Raw genomic sequence first — 19,531 nt, forward strand, 5'->3', positions numbered from 1 at the left:
GGCATGGCCACAAGAACTATCACTTCCCTTGTTCTCTACCTCTTCTGCCATAGTCCTTAAGACAGTGACTTTCATGATTGGAGGGAGTGAATGACAAACATTAGGCTAAAGCCTCCCTGTCTGGATAGAACAGCCTTATCACACCTGTCTGTGTTTGGGGTTTGGAGAGAGAAGCCCCAGTCTGTAATGCCTCCCTCACGATTCTGCACTGGAAAGGGGTGGAGGTCCCAATCCCTTGCTTTGTTGAAGTAGCAGTGTCTTAAATTTTCTGGGCTTGTACTGGGATCATGTACTTTTAAATCTAGGTTCTGAGGATTCCAACTCATCGTTATCACTTGTATGAAGGGCAAATGGCCACCATCAACAGCAGGCACTATGCATCTGCTCCAGCCTGACAGTTCAATATCTCAGTTACACTTCTATATGATATGCAAAATAAAAAGATTAATATTTCCTTTTCCAATCTGATAAAAACAGTTTACTAATTTAATTAGTATTTTTCTCTTTTTCTCAAGAGTCATCTAAAAGATACAATTTGCAAAAATAACAAATTTTCTGGTACCTATATGAAGCTGAGAGTAAGATTTTAGAGTTTTTTTACAGTTTGAAATATAAGTTTTGTGAACTCTGACACAATCTCATGTGAATGAATATCTGTTGCTCCTCCAGAAAGAAAACGGAAGAAAGATCTGGGATACTTACGGAGTTTCTGTTGGGAGAGTCAGACCCACTTCCAGAACTTCCCTTTTTGGTTTTCTGGGCTAAGGAAGTCCCAAAGCGAAGAGTTTCATACACAGGGTCAACCTTATTTCCACAGGCTGCAACAGAAGGAGCAAAACATGCATCAGTCAATCAATACCTTGAGGATATTTCTGGTCATGTTCCTGCTTAACTTGGAGCAACACATGCCTCTACCAAGAGGTTGAGCTGTATGCTTAGAAACAATTTGAGAGACCATGCTGATAAAAAGTGTGTTGAACTTAATGGAATTGCTATCAATTTTCTGCAGCCTCTCTACTCCCATAAAGATCATCCTCCTCTCATCCTGGCTCTTCCATTCTCGGCCATTGCCTTGTCTCTCTTCACCTGCCATTCTCCTTCCCTAATCATCACTGGTGCTACCTATGTGGTGGTAAAGAAGACAGATTACCAGGATATTCTAATCTATGTTTGTCCCTACCAGTGACTTCTCAGATTGCTCTCAACAGTGGCTTTCCCTCATAGCTAGCCACAAGAATAATCTCCCATGGAAGATAAATGGATGTCTTTGTGGGAAACAAGCAAATCCAGTTCAAACTCTCTTCTACATACTTCATTCTTAGACCTCAACTTCCCTTGTGACACAAGGCTGTGGGCATATAGAAAATGGTACATTTGTAGAGCTATGCACAAAGAGGGAAACTTTAGCCAAAGTAATGAGAAAGTGCAACAGATTTTGGATTTTGATTGGAGGAAAGCACACCTCATTTTTTAGACAGAGTTTATTGGAAATGTTTCTATTACTTCTGATAAAAATGATGGGTGTTTTTGAGAAAGAGAAACTTAGATGAAATCATTGTAATTATTTTTTTTAAACTGATGACAGTAAGAATGCAAATGTCATCAGACAAGTAGTTTTAAGTGGACTGCTTAGTTTTGGCTTTGATTTTTTTGCACTTTCAGGTCTGCCTGGTTAGAATACTGGTGGGGAAAAATATTTTCCAGAATAAACTTAACTTCCCAATTTCAAAATGTTTCTTTTCAGAAATTTGGTATTACAGTGAGGAGCAAGTGGTCTTTCAAGTACTCAGACAATGTGCAGACATGATCAATAAGGAAAAATATGAGGAAAGTAAGAAATATGGATGAAAGAGGACAGGAACCTTGCAGCATCCCTCAAAAGCTGGACCAGTGATTTGAATGCCCCCTGCTATTTTGATCTCCCTGTCTTTTACCTGTTTTTTCCCAGCTCAGACCCGCATCTCAATATTTTGGCGTTTCTTCACTCCTAAGTTCCTACCTTGCTCTCAAGTAGTTGTTATGATAAGCAGGGTAATTGCTAAGACGTATGCACACAAGGTTTTGAGTGAAACACACAATGAACACACCCTCTCCTCTTCCAGCTTTGTATCTTTGAAGTGGTCCTTTCCTGAGGTGGCAGAAGGGCATCCAGTCACCGAAAGGAGCTGGACGGCTGCTGAGGGTAAAGACCATGGCTGGAATTCTGCCGCTGCTGCTGCAGAGCATTGCCAAGGGAAGACTGAATGGAAAAGCAGTCAAAACCTACCAATAGGCATCACTTCTTTGATGCAGCCAAACTGCTCGTGAATGAGTAGTGGTGAGCTGTAGTACCGTCGAAATCCCTTTGGCTGGAGGGAGAAAAAGCAAAAATGAGTGAAGTGCATTGCTTGCCTTGGCTGATGAAATAGAAATAGCCTCAGCTCTTTGGTTAGTGGTGGAACATTGTGGTGAGGCTGGAAATTTGCCTCCTGTTGTTCAGTCACTGCGAGGTTTAGAGATCAGATGTTTATTTGATTTTTTGCCTAGAAAAAAAAATTCTATATTTGTGTGGAAGGAGGAGCTCATTTTCAGCTCTCTTTTTTCTTTTGTCTTTCACAAAAGCAAAACTAATTAATTGCGGCAGAAGTGCTGAATCATTAGAAGTTCTGGGTAGTTTCCCTCTCCCTGTCTTCTTATATAATGTGAATTTGCATTGTATTGTATTTGTTAAACATGTGACTATCCTTCCCCACCCTAACTCCAAATCCTCATGCTCCCACACACACATATGTGAAACCCAAAGAATTTAGAACCTTCCTACAGGTTTTTCTAAGGTTTTCTGCTGACTGACTGCAGCTTCCACTGCTTTTTTTTTCCTTTTGTCTTGTAAGGTCAAGAAGCTCTCTAAGCTGTTATCAGATATTCCCATAGTGTCAATGTGTAGAAAAATTCACCATAAAAACTCAAGCTATATCATTAAAGAATACCATAATATGGCAAATAATGGTGCCTACACTGCTTTAAAAAACATATCTCAATTCAGGCAAATTCTTAGTACTCAAAATTAATGCCTTCAAGACATTGGAATTTCACAAATTGTCTCTCCAATTTCTAATGTCTGCAGGCTGTGAGAACTTCTAGTCACAGTGAGAAGTGAGGAAGATTTGAAGAGATGTGCATATTTTCCATATCCTCTGTTCAGTGTACATCAAAACCTGATAGACAACTAGTTCTTCAGGTAATGAGCTGCAGAAAGGACTGAAAAAGACTGAGGTGACTGATAGTCTTGGAGTCTTAGAGGAATAAATTCCAGATTCTTCAGCCTTTGTCTGCACCCAAGCTAGATTCAGAGCATCAGCACGAACTCACAAAACTCCTGCGACTTTGCTGACAACTTCCTGACGTAAATATGATCTCTCTTTTTTTTTTATTTTTGTAAACTAGTAACCACAAGAGCTGAGGCTGAAATCAAGACATGCATGAATGAATTAACATGGGACAATATTTGCCTTATCCAGGGCTTGTCATTCAGCTCTTCACAGACCAACTTCCTATACCAGAATGCCTCATACTACAACTATGATTATGGTTTAGATACATGAAGACTTGACTTGGGGATGTAAACAACAGTAGCTTTCAGTGAGCCCTCTTGGACAGAAAAGATCTTTCCAGTGAAAGGTGGGGTTTGTAGCACTTTTGAAGTCAGTGCTTGCATTTTCCCATCACTTAACACAGTAAAACTCTTTGGTTTTAGCTCAGTTGTCTCAAGTGTCTTCAAGTCACAACAATTCTGAGAACATCTGAAACATGAATCTATGTATTATTCACTTCTCATATTCCAATTGGTATTATTCCAAGTTCTTTTTCCAAAAGTAAACAGAAGGAACCATAGTCCCATAATAGTCAACAAGGTGGGTTAGAATTGTCTCAGACATAGTGTACTGCCATTGCCAATCACAAGATTTTGCTGCTTAGAAGGCAATCCAGGCACTAAAGTGCTGTGTCCTTACGGGGGCAGGCTCTTCCCAGCCCCTTCTGCTGAGAGATTGCTTCAAACTCTGTTGTGTCTTACTGTGAAATATCCCTTGGTTTTCTTTTTAAGGTGAATTATGTTTTTTTATTCAAGCCCTAACTGTGGAGAAAACAATAAAACATAATTTGGAGGATTTTTCATTTGTTAAACCCTACTGAAATACTATGATTAATTTATAGCATTCTTTGAGAGGTTTACACTACAGAATGCACAGCTGAAATCAAGGTAATTAATTTTGTTAGCTAGCTAAATTTGTATTCTGTAACTGTATTTTCACATCCACAAAGCAGACTGGATTTGTGCCTTGGTTTTGTTTCCATCCTTGTGCAGCAGCAATCGCCCAAATTGACAGCAGGGCACCACCTGGCTTCGCTTTTCCCGCCTCAGTAAAGTGATCTGGTGTGGGTTCTGTTAATGCAGCAGCTAAATGCACACCTGGGGTTCAGGGACACAAAAATAGCTTCAGCACAAGCTGCCCTGGGCTGCTCACTTACCAGCTTGCCCATGCACCGCTGCTGCCCGATACTGTCGGCGCACTTGTGGTGGATGCTCATCTTGCACGCCTTACAGCGCAGTCCGTGCTTAGCGTTTGTCCCTGGGAAATGCACAGCAAAGATTGAATTAGACAAAATCAATAGTTTCCATCCATTTAAACAAGTGACCTGAAAGAGCTGATGGGGTCAGTTGCAGTAGAGCAAATACTGGCAACATTCTTTGCCTTAACCTTACCTGCTTTTAAATATGCACATTCGTACACCTATTTTCTTTACAGCCTCTCCATTTTAGGCACTTGTCCCCCAGGTTCTTTTCCAGGGTGTTGTTGCTTTTAGATTTATATTGGATTATGCTCTGCTATATGATAATCTGACCAACAGTGTCCTCTGTGTCATGAACACCAAGCAAAATCCCCTTGTTATTTTGAAAGGTCTTAGCGTGGCTGTGCATGGCTGAGGGAGCCACTGAAGGAGCACCCAAGCTCTGGAGCAGCTCTTGGGAGCTGGGCCATCAATGGAGGCCCAGGTTTTGTGGATGAAGTTAGCTCCAGGCATATGTGAGAGGGTTAACCCATCTCCTTTGCCATTTCCCACCCACAGGCAAACACATCCCTGTTTGTGTGGTTTCTTTTTCCTGCGTGGTTGCTCTGGATTAGTGTGCTGTGAGGATTTTTTCAGTTATAGTTTCTTTTCAATTACACATGCTCAAAACAATACTGACAATTGCTCCTAGGGACTGCTGCTCTCACCATCCTGGGCCAGTGCTCAGAGGGTGCAGGAAGGGCTCCTTACATGTCCCTGAGTAAGGCAGTGAGGGTGCCACAAGTTTGACTATACTTTCCTCCCTTGTCAGTAGAAAAGTTACGTGTCACAGGTAGGGGAGCTACAGCAGAAATTTTGCTTTAAAGAAGAAGAATTCTCCCACTAGGCCAAATGTAGTTCTGCATTAGCTTCAGTGAGGACCTACTCTTAAATGACAGACCCAAGTCTGCTTGCTTCCAGGCAGGAACAGTCACTTTTATTCATACAACCATAACACTTCCTAAACTATGCAGAAGCAGTGATGCTGCAGCAACTCTTTTATCCCCTACAGGACTGTGTAAATGAAACAAGTAAACAACATATCTGTTCATTTTATCTACTGTGAGAATCAGTATGAAACAAGGCAATAAAAAACCCTAAAAATACTTGACATTTTAACCAGCCTTCATTAGTCAGACATGATAAATATTAGTCAGAAGGATCCTGAATCTGAAAGTACTCATTGAGCTCATTGGTTATGTACATGCTGCCAGTTTCATTCAGTGAAGTGCTACCTCAAGAAAGAAGCACTTCAGGGAAGGTTTCATCAAGTTGTTGCCAAAACCCAAGCCTTGTGTTCCACTTTCAGAGGAAGAGGTGTCTGAAGTGGCCACTTGCAAGCCAGGTAAGGCAGGCTGAGGTTGTTGCAGTGAGCCAGGCTCAGATGTTTCACCTGTGTGCTTCCTTTAGGACAGGGAACCAAGATCCTTCCCACCTTCCTATAGAGCCTGCTGGAGTGATAGGGAGTGAATGGGGTTGAGTGTGGGGGGTGCCCCAGGGACTTCAAGGGAGTGGAGTCAGTTCCTGCTCCCCACTTGTTGCCCCTTTTAGCCACCTTTCAGTGTGTGCAGACATCCTTTCTATCCTCTTTTTCTGAGGTCTTTTTTCCTAGCAAACACAGGATTTCTTAGAAGAACACATGCCTGTTTATTTGTTCCTTTTTTCCTGCATGGTTGCACTTGGATTAGTGTGCTGTGAGGATTTTTTCAGTTATAGTTTCTTTTCAATTACACATGCCCAAACCAATATTGACTTCTTTGGCTTTGTGCTTTTATTACTGATGATGAAATGCTGAATCACCCTTCCTGGTGATCAACAACTGGCACTGGGAAAAGAGTAGTTCCCTGACAGTTTTTCATTATAATTATAGGGCAGAATGAGCTAAGGAAAATGACATCACAGCTGGCCTATGCAACATGTCAGTGCTTACACCGGGTCTAATTCTCCACTCGTGCTGCTCTGTACCAAGTTACTCCTAAGATTTAGCTGTGAAGAGGCAGATAATCTTACAGTCCTTCCTGCTGGCTATGTTATGCTTTTCCAGCCATTTTAATGTTAACTTTACAAGGTGGATGTTGGTCCTTACATGTTATAACCATGTGATTACAGAAGATACACACCTGTCAAAACAATTGCGCGCCCAAATGATGTGCAAAATGAATGTGAAGCATCTGAGTTGCTTTCAAAAATCACCACAACTCTTTCAGAACAGGAGTCTGTGGTCATGTGAAAATGAGTAAGACAATTACAAAAGAACAACACTGTATTTCCATTGCTGAGTGCCATATTTTTATATCTGAGTAGCTAAGTAGTGGCCTCAAAGAGAGGAAAAGTATTTCTGTCACCCACTTGAGTCTACAAGAAGGCTTTGTAAATCAAAATCAAAACTATCAAAAGCTCCAATCTTCAACCCATTTTCAGTTCTAACTACTTGGTTTACAGTGGGGCTAGCTTGGAAAAAACTTCCCTGCGTCTCCCTGCCTCCCACTGAGGAATAACTACGGAGCTTGGAGAAGAATCATTTATGCTCAACCACCATATCTCAAGCTCTGAAAATGGCATTTCTACAAGAAACATCTTTTTTTTTCCCACAGAACAATTCTTTCTTCGGTTTCTCTTCCCCATTACGCTAAATCACTCAGAGAACTATGGCTAAGCTGTTTCAAAACTAGTGCATGCCAGGAATCAAATAGCTACATACTGGTAATGTACCTGACCCAAAAGTTTCTGAGATTAAGAAATGGGGCACAATCACAGCTCACATCACAGATAAGAGATTGCATTCAGTACAGGTGTAAATTAGACCAGGGTTTCACTCATTGTATCAATTTCTGGCCTCCTATTTATGCACACTTATTGACCATGCAGATGCCTGAATGGGGCAGGTTTTAGGAGACATTTGGTAGTTTAAGATAGTGAAAAAGCAGGCAGAACACGGATCTTGCAAGGATGTTATGTAAAGCTGAGTGAGTATAGTGACAGATCCACAGTCATGCACTGGTATAAGAGAGTTATTTCATTATGCCTAAAGTAGTGGCACAGGATATAGCAATGTGTTGAAACATTATTTCCCAATAAATTCCCTTGGAAATCATAAGAAAGTTAGGAATTTGGTCTGAACATAATTAAATACTAGAAAATAAGTGGTATTAATGACTCATAAAAGTAAAAAAATAAAAATACAGTGACAAAGATAGTAACAATAATAGCAATAGCTACAACAACACAATAGAGACTATTTGAGGATAATTTTCCTTTGTTGCCAGAGGGTACCAGTCTTTGTTTGAAGTTGAAAGCCTCTCTGTGGCGTGCTTACTCCCACTGGGTTAATCTTTCCGTGGATTGAAGCATAAGGGCAGGGGAAGGGTAAGGCAAGGGTTCACATTTGAGCTGGTTAAAGCACTGTCTGGAAGGTGCAGTGTTCCAATTAGTGAAGTCTCAGACACTAACACAGTCTCCTCAGGGACATGTGCTGAACACACACTGATGATCTGCAAGCCTGACCGTCACTGTCTAGGTTGATTCCTGTCCCCCTAAATAGCTGATGGTTTGATTGCAGCCTACTGTTTATTCCCAGCAGCAGATATTCCCCTATACCAACATTAAAGCAAAGCTGGAAGTTACTGATGCTCACATACAGTAGTCACCGCTTATCTTAGCCCACCTGGAATAATTTTAGTCAGTGGTGGATCAGAAATATAGGATCTAAAGGCTTAAGAATTAAGCTCCACTTGGAGTAACCTAACTACTTTTTTCTCTGGTTTTCACTCAAAGGGGGAATAAACTAAAGCTTTGATAGCTTTGCTATTACCTTCAAAAAGTAATCATCTCTCCTACCTTTTTCTGCAAAAACCCTTACTTAGGTTACTTAAGCTGGTTGGTAAATACTGAGCAGGACAGAACAAAATTCTGCTCAGTTGATTTTTGGTTGCGGTCTGGGGATGTGATTTTCACTATTTTTATTCAAGGCACACTACTTCTTCATTCACCAAACAGAGCAGACAGTGTTTGATGAATGGGCAGTTCTATTCAACATTTATTTTTTACTTTCCTCAGTCAGTGTGTGTCTTTAAGCATCACCTCTTGAGTCCCATGTTAGCCTCATTCCAAATACAAAGTGATTAACGGCCTCATGAGTTTTCTTACGGGCTCACTGTCTTTGTCCCTTGCCAAAACTTGTATGAGATGGCTCTCATTTAGGGGAATAAAGGGTAAAACTGCCATAGGTTGCACCAGTATTATTTTGGCCCAGATGCTGGTGTTTAAGTTATAAAAATTTAAAATTCTAAAAGTGGGGATTTAGAATGGAAATTACTAGACATGTTTAGCTGACTTATAGTGTTCATGAACACTTAACGTGTCCTCTTTGGTCAATGAAGTAGTGTCTATGTGGTTATGAAATTCATACAGAGAAAGAAACCACACAGACATTAGAATAAATGTCCTTTGTGTCCTATTCATTAATGTATCAACTATCTCCCAAGTCTGTAGAGGCTGGTATTCCTTTTTCAAACAGTAAAAAACGCAAAACTGACAAAAGAAACTTCTTTCACTGGAAAAAAGGAGAACATTTCAGGCCAGAATACTGAGTAGGTCTTAAATAAACTTACAAATGAGGTTCTGCCCAGTAATTTTCTTCAGATATCAGCTAATGTATCCAGGCACCAAGGTCTGGAAGGATGCATTGTTTTGAGAAGCAGGTCATGTTTAATAACACCTCACTAGAAATACTCTGTGACTGGGTCAGCTCCCATTTGAATATCTAAACCAGTGGCTAGGTTTTCCAGAACAGTCATGGAAAATTGAATCTTAAACTGTTCTGATAATATGACCTTAAATACCACTAAAAGGACACACTGCATCACTTTTATAAATTTAAATCTTTTTTGGAGGAAGCCTAAATGGAAACAGAACACCTCAATATAGGTGAATGGAAATATTTGTAGGCAGAGAAAGACAGAGGGAACAGGGCAGAATTTGATTCCAACTCTTTTTTTTCTGTGTTTCCTTACAAAAGCAGTTTAGTAACTACTGTGCATTTCAGGAAAGTCACATTTTTCCTAAGGAATGCAAATGAGAATCTACTTGTTACAGGCACACAAAAGGAACCTGTATCAACTCCTTTGCCAGCACAGCTATGGCCACAGCACTGCTGGCTGATGCTTTTTGCCTGTTGCTCCAAGTCTCAACATAAGATTAATAACTGGAGAGGGAGAACGAGCCCTACAGCCTGGAGAAATTTCAAAGAAAACTGCAGATGTTGGTAACAACATGATGTTATACTGGCTGTATAAACATAACTATATTAGGCACTTACGCCAAAGTGGGGGAAAAAAACAGAAAGGAGAGGATAAAAACGTTCAGGTCTATAAAAGAGAGAAAGAGGAAGGGAAAGAGACACAGAGAGACTGTCACCTCCAGCTAATCTAGCTATGACCCAACCACTATTTTTTTATTATTCCAGCTGAGAGGAACATACCACTCAGAAATTGTTTTGACTTAAAACTTTCAAAAATAATATATTTTAGATTAACATAATTTCCCTAGATCAACTTCTGCTGTAGGAGGCTGAAAAAGACACTCATTATAAAAATAATGAGTGTCTTGCCCCTTTCTCCCTAAATGCATTTACAGTTGTCACCAGAAAGCTTCATCCATGCCAAAGTTTATGGCAAATGGAGAATTTTAAGCAAGCTGGGCCACTACTGCAGCAGTGAAGGGTTTAGGATGTCCCCTTAAAAAGAGGAAATCCCCGAAATGGGACCGGTGCCTCTGCAGTTCTCTCTAAGCCTTTGTGCACTCTACACTCATGCCCCTCTTAGATTTTAATTAATTGGTTTTGCATAAATGCTCTGATGCTGAAAGAGATTACTATTTTTAAAAATTCCTCTGTAGCAGCTTCCTGCCCCTGTGGCTGGCTGCTGCTGGACAAGCATTTCTCCTTCTCCTGCTCTATCTCAATCAAGAGCTGTGAGGAGATCAGAAAATAACATTTTCTACATGAGACATCCAGATCTTTAAAGTTAAAATCTTGAGCGTAATTCATCCAAACCACCAGGCTGGTTTGTAAGAATGAGCTGGGAAGTCCTTTTCTCATCCTTCCTCAGCCTCAGCTTCCCTGAGTGCCTCCTGCCACCTTGGGAACTACACTCTCTCCTAATGCCTGTCACCCTTCTGATTATATTTTTTTAACTGAAGCTGCCCCATCACTTTTCCACACTGGCATTTTGGAGAGTACAGAGGCTCAGATCCTCACCTGTTCATCAGGTGAGCCACAGATCAAAGCCTGAACACAGATTTCCCCAGCCACCCTAGAGGGCTGAACACTGGAAGTCATTGCTGCCACATACCTGATTGAGAATTTAAATTGATGGACACAGAGTTACTCTTTAGTAATGACATTTTTTTCTTTATTAAGTTGTGGGTTGGAATTTTTTACAGTTAAATCTGCCACTTCAAAGTGTACACAGCTTTGGGCATGTTAAATTTATAATTTCTTGGGATGAGGCATGTTGTACAGGGATGTCCAACCACATGAGAGGAGGAACCTCTGAACCTGGGAGCAAGCTGCTAGGTCTTGACCTGGTACCTTGACTGCCTGAAGTGTCCTGTTCCCATGAGTGTACCTTGTGCCACTCTAAACCAAACAGTGTGTGTAGATAAGCTGGAGCTTGTGTATTTATGTTCTGTAGAGGGGGGCTTGATATCCAATCATGGTACCTATCCTTGCAATTGAATAAATTTTAGATTATATCTCATTGATAGGTGTGGGTCCATTTGAGTGCCCACCCCAGTTTCTCCATAACAATATCCTATATTTAAATAGCAAGAAAAGTTGCCTTATGTGTAGGCAGGCTACATAACAGTGCATAAAATTAGAATTGACTTCCTAGTGGCATAGTTTTCTTTAGAAATGACATGCTGGGAAAAAAATGAGGCAGTAATAGGCAGGTTTTTCTGCAAGACGGTTATAGAGATGAAAAATATCTCTGCTAAAATAAAGCCTTTTAAAAATTTGGCCATAAGAATTTTTTTCAAAATGCATTTTTCACATATTCAGCAGCTTTGCTCTAAAAGTCTATCCCTGAAAGGAAATTTCCACCTCCGCACTTCTTAAAATATCATCTCAGGTTTTTGATCATCTAAATGTTAATTAGGATGCTGGAACATCATGGTAAATAAACTAACAGCTATTATTGAAAGAAAAAGTCCCTGTCCCCTAAACACTAAACATGCTAAATCATGTCTAACATTCTGTGCTCTGAACAAACTGGCACTGATTTATTGTTACCTACTTTTCTAGATAATTTTCAAGATTGATGAACCTGTGCTTATAGGTCCTTGAACTGGGCTGCTTTGCTGAAAAGGAAAATATTTCAGAGAGGATAGGCATAAACTTGACTGTGTGAAGGGATGGTGGCAGAACTAAATAGGACAAGGGAACACAGAGAAATTAAGCTTGGTGTGTTTTTCAAATGAGGACAAGCAGAGATGAATGGCTGATCTTGGTCTCAGTAGTATTAGTAAACATAGCATCTTAAGTAACTCTTCCTGAGGTGAAGATGATGAAAGTCATATTTCAAACAAGATCTCCATTTTGACAGGCTCAGGTTATTCACACCTGTTTTCTTACATGTTTTGAAATGAAAAGTCATCAGTTGCAGCCTTTTTTCCCTGTGTTTTGAACACTTTGAAAAAGCAGTTGAATTTTTTAAGGCTGCTCACATGTGCCAAAACCTTTATCTTCCAAGGGCCTTGTACCATTACAGAGGAGCTGGAAAACAGAAACCAGAAATCTGAACAAAATCTATAATGTGAAAGGAAGACCAGGACTGTGAGCTTGCTGAAAATGTGGCAAAAGAATTACAGAACAAAAGAACAGTGTGTCCTCAGCAAAAGGATTTGATGTCCTGTCTTCTCTGCTAATGGATTTTTTACATAGCCTGCTGCTTATGTGGCTCCATCATCATCAGTGGATCAGTGGGCTTGAAATGAGAGATGCTATTTGTCAGAAGATCAGGAAAATCAATTAGAACTATAAAATGTTTAGTTCTTATTTTATATATATATGTACATATATGATGGAAATAGGAAATAGAGCAAAAGAAGATCACTACATATGGCCAAAATCTAGTGCTTGGTCAGGATTTGGCCACATGCACAGATTTCTGTTCCAAAGCCATTTCTTCCCTCGGATCACACGTAGCTAAGGAGGATCTCATCAGAAGCTACAGGTGCATTGGCAGCATGATTTGCTTGGACTAGAGGGAATTCAGGGCACCACCATAAGTAACTGGCTAGTTACACCATTTTGGTGGGATCAGTTTTCAGGGAATTTATTTCTACAGTCAGTCAAAATGTGCTTCTACCTTTCAGAATTTTACAACCACATTTTATAGCAAAATGTGTTTCAGTTTCTTTTCCACATGGGAAATATACAATCACAGAATCAACTAGTTTGGGAAAGACCTCTGAGGTCATCAATCCAACCTATAACCTAACACCACCTTGTCAACCAGACCATGGCACTGAAAGCTACATCCAGTCTTTCCTTAAACACTTCCAGGAACAGTGACTCCACCACTTGCCTCAGCAGCCCCTTCTGTTCCTGTTTTCTGTGAATTCTTTCTGTTTTCCAAGCAATGTAAAAACATTCAAACCTTTCACACCAAGTGCAGGCTGGGGGGGGAGTGAGGTGGGGTGGGGTGTTGGTAATTTTTTTCCAGAAATAACTACTGATTTCAGTGAAATCACACAGGTTGGGCAGTAAAAACCCTTCATTTACAACTGTCAAAGAAGCAATCCTAGCCTTCACTGTTATAACCTGAAACAATTCATTACTTGACACATAGCAGTACTGGCCTAAAGCACACCTAGAGGTACACTTCCATAAGGCACCAATTAATAATTAAATGAATAAGAAAAACTTCTGTCAAACTTCTGATTTTACAGAAATGTAAAATGTAGCTCAGCAAAGTAAAAAGAACATTGCCCGCCCAAGGGTCAATCTGGACAGTGAAAAAAATAGGGACATTAAGCTGAAATTTCACTCTATTGCTAAATAATTAAATCATTAATCAAAATCACCAAAGATCTGCTTTTTAAGATCTTATCAATCAACAAGAATAATTCAATGCATCACTCATAATCTGTCCATATTTAGATAGTATTTGCCCTACCTGAATTCACCCTGGCTTCCATTAGGAACCAGCCAAGCCAACACAAACCATAGATTTTCTCATCTACACATGTGGATTGGACCAGCATGGCTATGTGGTTTGTTGTCCAAAACCCTTAATAAACATCCACCATAATTGTGCTACCACTATCAGGGTAGTGAAACCCAGAGGGACAGCAAAAGGCTTGTCAGGTATTATCTGTCTGTTGTACAGTTGTACAGTGTACAAAGCTGTTGTTACAGCTTTCTATAACAAAAGTCCAGCAAAGAGCAGATCAATGTGTCAGAAGATACTGGCACAGAACTGAATGTCAATACAGGTATTAAGATTTAGGAGCTGTCACTGGCAAAGAACAGGTGAAATTGTGAACAGAACGGGCAGCAGGTAACTGCTATGTAAGTGCATGGGTGAATGTGTGAAACTGAACCCCTGAACTCTCAGACAAGAGGCTGCTACTTGCAAGCTGCAACCACTATTAGCTGCTGGAAATGTTGATAATAAGCAGTGTATCCCAAATCCTGCAATTAATAAAGAGACAGGAGACCAGAGCACTAGTTAAAAGGCTGATTATATGCTGTTCTTATGCACATACGTTATTTAGACTGGAGGAACTGTGAGCTTGGTTTCCAGCAAGAATATTTGGTGCCAAAAGGTCCTGAAAGAAAGTCTTCTCAGAAAGAAGAAGGGGGCCAAAGGTGAAGATCCTGGCCTGGGGAGGGATCTGGGAAATGCAGGAAGATCCTGAAGATGAGGAAGCTATGGACATCAATGTTGTACATCAGTGATGGACATTCAGTGATGGACATCAAAGCCAGGGGATGCCCAGGAACTGTGGCTGAGATGGGCAACTTCAAGCAGCATCACAGCAGGAATAAAAAATGAATTTCTGCCCCAATGTCACTAGTAGTGACCCCTCCATGAAGGGAAGGGGAGACTTAGGGAATGAAAGGCTGGTGGTGAGGGAGGAAGTTAGTGTAAGAAAAAATAAAGAGGGTTAAATCTGTAATGTCATTGATTCTTTAATAAAACCTGGTACCCAGGCGCTCTCCACATTGGAATTTTTAACAGTGTAATAAACCCTGCAAGAAAGGCAATATCTCACCTTGCTTCTGTAAACAGATATTATAACCTGAGAGAATTCATTACTTGACACATAGCAGTACTGGCCTAGAGCACACCTACAGGTGCACTTCCATGTGGCACCAATTACTATTTAAATGAATGAGAAAAACTTCTGTCAAATGATGGACATAGACAACTCCCTGCATGTTCTAAAGTAAACTACAATGAAGCCACAGTTTTCAACTACATGTCATTTTTAACTGAGCATGTCTTCAGAATGAAAAGTCAGGACTCGTGTTTGCAGCATCCTTCAGTGTACAAGATAAACTTATGTCAAGAGGGAAAACAGCTCCGTATTGTGTACACCTGGAGAAATGAAATTTTGGCAGATCAGAGAAGAGCATTAGAGAGAAGTTGCAGTAACTTGCATTCCTATTACCAAAGAAGGAAAACATGCGGTGATCCATGTGAGCCGCTAGGATCACTGCTCTCTGAGACATCATTCTATATTAAGGACAGCAACAAGCAAATGTGGGTAGGCATTTTACTCTACATGATGGCAGTGTGCTATTTCTTGCAGAAGCATTTCTGTTAAGTGCCTCATTTTAAGATTTCTGCATCTCAGAGTAAGGTAAAGCTTCTAATAATTTTGCTTCTGGATAATGCTTTTGTCAGCTATTCAGCATTGTAATTATCCACATAACAGTCACACTCTGGTAGATAAGGACCCTAAAGAGAAAAATAACGTTTTTACAAGAAGGTCAGCTAGAAAGAAGATGCACTTAGTTTGCTTATCTGTAAACACCCAACATCCCATGTGAGCTCTGGAAAAGTACATAGCAGGACATAAAAACCCCATTTGCATTCTGCTTCATCCCTTGGCCTTTAAAAAACCTTGAGCTTGCCATTATGTTCTTCACTAGAGCTGATACCAGGAGCAATAGTACCAGGAGCCTACTCACTACTTAATAGGGTGTTTGGTGGTTTTAATGTATTTTTTGGTTAAAAATCACCATGGCTAACATAATATTAAAATATTAATTGTAGATGTGCTAGAAATGCTTATTGTTTTCCATCTAATTAAACAGGCTAATGTTGGTCAACATTTTTTAAAGTCTCTTTTGACTGAGGGATTAACTGCAGTTTCATATTAATAGCAATTTCCCCCAAATTAAAGTGAGCTTGAAAATTATCTTGTAACAAATGTGAAACATGTCTGATGCTGTTCAAGGACAAATTAGAATTTACAATATATTTCCACCCTCTTTTCTCAGCTTAGCAGTTCCTGATTATCCAATTTACTGATAACATTCTTGCCTCATCTCAGAGGAGGAAGCCTTCCCAGAGGATAAACAAACTAAATATTTTCTTTTCAATATTTGCTTGAAAGCATGTTTTAACTCTTTGTTAACAAAGAAAAGTAATGATTTGATGCAGGGATAATGTGCGGCTCCCTGTAGCTTTTCTACAAATGTGGGATTTCATGAATTGGATATTTTTTGCCACGTTTATCAAAAAATAGGAGTAGAAGTAGATGGGGCACATCTATACTGCACATACCATTTTGTTTCTAGGTCTTCACTTCTGTTTTTTCCCACTTTATTTATTTTAACAGACAGAATATGCACTGTTGGGAAATTTTGGAGAGTCCAGATGATACTACCTATACCTGACTGGTCTATAACTAACAGTTAAATGCATACTGTACAGTTTGGGTAAATTAGTACTTCTTATTTCCAGAAGGCTTTTGTTTGGCCCTTCTTACAGGACTCCACTCAGAAGTGGAGAGGTCTATGCTTATGGAGACTTATTAACTCCAGAAAGAGATTGTAGGATAAGCCAGGTTCAATTTCAATCTAATAGGGTAAAATTATTATTTTACATCAATTTTTAGAAGATGTGTGTTAAAAAACCCCAATGTTTCTGTTTCCCCTAAACCTTAGCACAGCAGGGGGAGATGACTTAAACAATTCTCACTCACACTGACTCTCAAAAGTGCCCAGAGCCATTCATTGTTGTCAACTGAAATGGAGTGTCCTAAATCCAGGAATAAATTTAGTGGAAGGAAGGAGGAGGTAGAGGCAGGGATTGTAGATCACTTAGTAATATATGGGATGGCACCTGGTACCAGTTATTGAAAAGGTTGGCCCTTTTTCAATGAATCACAGAGTGGCTGGGTTTGGAAATGTCATCTGGAGATCATTTAGTCCAATCTCCTGCTGAATCAGGTTCTACTAGAGCAGGTTGCACAGGATAATGGCCAGGTGGGCCTTGAATATCTCTGTAACATGAAATCCCACAACTTCTCTGGACAACCTGGTCCAGTTCTCTGGAACTTTCACAGTAAATAAGTTCTTCCTCATTTTCAGATGGATCTTTCTGTTTCAGTTTGTGCCTGTTGTCCCTTGTCCTCTCCCAGGGCACTGCTGAGCCTGAGCTCTTGCAAACACCCTTCAGGTAGTTACAAACATTGATGAGATCCCCTCTCAGCTGTCTTTACTCCAGGCTGAACAACCACAGCTCCCTTAGCCTGTCCTCTAAGTGAGGTGCTCCAGGCCCCCAATCATCTTTGTAGCCATCCGCTGGACCTGTTCCAGGAGCTCCATGTACCTCTTGCCCAGGGAGCCCAGAACTGGACACAGCACTCCAGATGAGGCCTCACCAGGGCAGGATCACCTCCCTCAGCCTGCTGGCAAAGCTCTTCCTAATGCACTCCAGGATACAATTGGCCTTCTTGGTCATAAGGACACTGCTGGCTCTTGGACAGCTTGGGACTGTTGTCCCCTGGGACCCACGGAGCTGCTTTCCAGCAGGTTAGCTCCCAGCCTGCATTGGTGCCTGGGATTATTCCTCCCCAGGCACAGGACCCTGCTTTTGCCTCTGTTGAATTTCTGGAGCTTCCCCTCCATACAACTCTCCAGGCTGTCCAGGTCTCACTGGATGTCAGCACAGGACTCTGGGGTATCAGCTGCTCCTGCTGGTTTTGTAATGTCAGGGAATTTGCTGAGGATGCATCCGTCCCTTCATCCAAGTCATGGATGAATGTGTTGTACAAGACTGGACCTGGTCCCAACTTCTGGGGAACATCACTAGCAACTAGCCTCCAACTGGACTCTTTCTCTACCATTCAACCAGTTCCCAATCCATATGAATGTCCACTCATCCAACACTTCCTGAGCTTGCCTACAAGGATGTATGTGAGACAGTGTCAAAAGCCTTGCTGAAGTCAAGGTAGTCAATATCCACCACTCTCCCCTCACCTACCCAGCCAGTCATGCCATCATAGAAGGCTATCAGATTGGTCAGGCATGATTTTATGATTTTTCCTCACAAATGAAAAAAAAAGGATTCAGCTGCTTTTGAAAGGTTCTTTCAATAGGGAAACTCTTAATCATAAATAAAACAAATTTATGGTGTAGTAGTAATAATGTCTGGAGAATAGATGTTGGAAGGCTTGGCTGTGACTACACAAGCCCTGCTCCAAGGGTATGTCTCCCTTGCTGGAAGCTCTTTACCCTTCTCTACAGAGGACAACTCTGTTCTGATGAAGTGGCAACACAAATTTCTTCCTTTAAGGTCATCCGTGTTGGGAGATGCTAGAGAGACCAGGAAGAGTGGAGGGCGGGACTGAATGAATAACATTATTCTTATCCTTCATCCTGCAAGATAAATAAAAATGCCTTTTTTTGCTTCTGTTTTTTCCAAGATCTCTGTCCAAAGAGCCTTCCACACTACCATAGCCTTGGAAAAAGCCAGTTACAGTCATGTTTCCAGGAGTACTTCTACTTTGTCTTGCTGCCAAAAAGTGGTGATCAATCTGTGACCATTTACTGCACCTTTGTCTACCTGGATAATGCTGGATATAGGCAAGTTTGGACCAAACCAGAATTCTTACTTCATGAAATGAGGCAGCAAGCTTAAAAAAAGTCAAGCATATTTTTTAGGAGAGAGCTGATCAGACTGGAGGCAGAAAGCACTGTGTCATAGTTCCTGTGAAATTTTTCTATATTTAATAAACATCCACATAAATTACAGTTATATAAACACTTCCTCTAACCATGGAGTTTTTCCAGTACTTACTAGTCGCAGTTACTGATAGTCTAAGAGAAGGAGTTCAAATGCAGAATCTAATAGAAAAAGGCTTCATAGCTTCAATCTAGACCTCTTTTTTTCCTTTTTTCCTGCATTTGAAAAGCTCGCCCAATTTATCAACCTTGACCCTAACTTTCTGGAGGATTTTACAATACATCTTTGGGGATAAAAGTGGTTGAAAGTTCTAGCAGCCACAACTGCACAGTGAAATAAAGAAATACAGGCTGTTTCTAAAAGATGAAGTGAGAAATAATTATTCATGGTAGTTTTTTGGCTGTCTGAACCTCCAGAATGACTGGCTAAACCAGAACAGACGGTGGTAGGAGTGAGTCAATTCTGAAGGGATAACACAATTTCACTGCTTAAGCACTACTGATTAATAGACTGAAAGGAAGCTATGCTATAGCCATGTTTTGGTTTTATCTTTTTTACTTGTTTATTTGTTTATCTTTGTTACTTGTTTATTTGTTTCTCTAACTGCAATCTGGTTAGTTCCCCAAGAGGACAGGTACTGAGTTATTTACCTCCAGAGCTGCAAAGGCTCAGAGAATCTGCATCCAAACCAGAAACCCAGTTGCCTTGAGAACACCCATAAATGCATATATGTCAGG

The 19,531-nt window shown here is 40.5% G+C and overlaps 1 protein-coding gene across 3 annotated transcripts in view; it reads right to left on the minus strand.

The window, feature by feature from the left end:
- Window positions 1-19,531, minus strand: part of STAC (SH3 and cysteine rich domain) — a 72,553-nt gene that overhangs the window by 23,916 nt on the left and 29,106 nt on the right. For all 3 annotated transcript variants that reach the window (XM_066556704.1, XM_066556696.1, XM_066556711.1), the window contains 3 exons: window positions 4,507-4,607; window positions 2,267-2,348; window positions 703-818 (listed from right to left, as the gene is read on the minus strand). In XM_066556704.1, the coding sequence (XP_066412801.1) occupies window positions 703-818; window positions 2,267-2,348; window positions 4,507-4,607 (299 nt within the window). The remainder of the gene's footprint in view (window positions 1-702; window positions 819-2,266; window positions 2,349-4,506; window positions 4,608-19,531) is intronic.

The sequence above is a fragment of the Molothrus aeneus genome, chromosome 1, assembly GCF_037042795.1.
Source record: "Molothrus aeneus isolate 106 chromosome 1, BPBGC_Maene_1.0, whole genome shotgun sequence".
Taxonomy (NCBI): Eukaryota; Metazoa; Chordata; class Aves; order Passeriformes; family Icteridae; genus Molothrus; species Molothrus aeneus.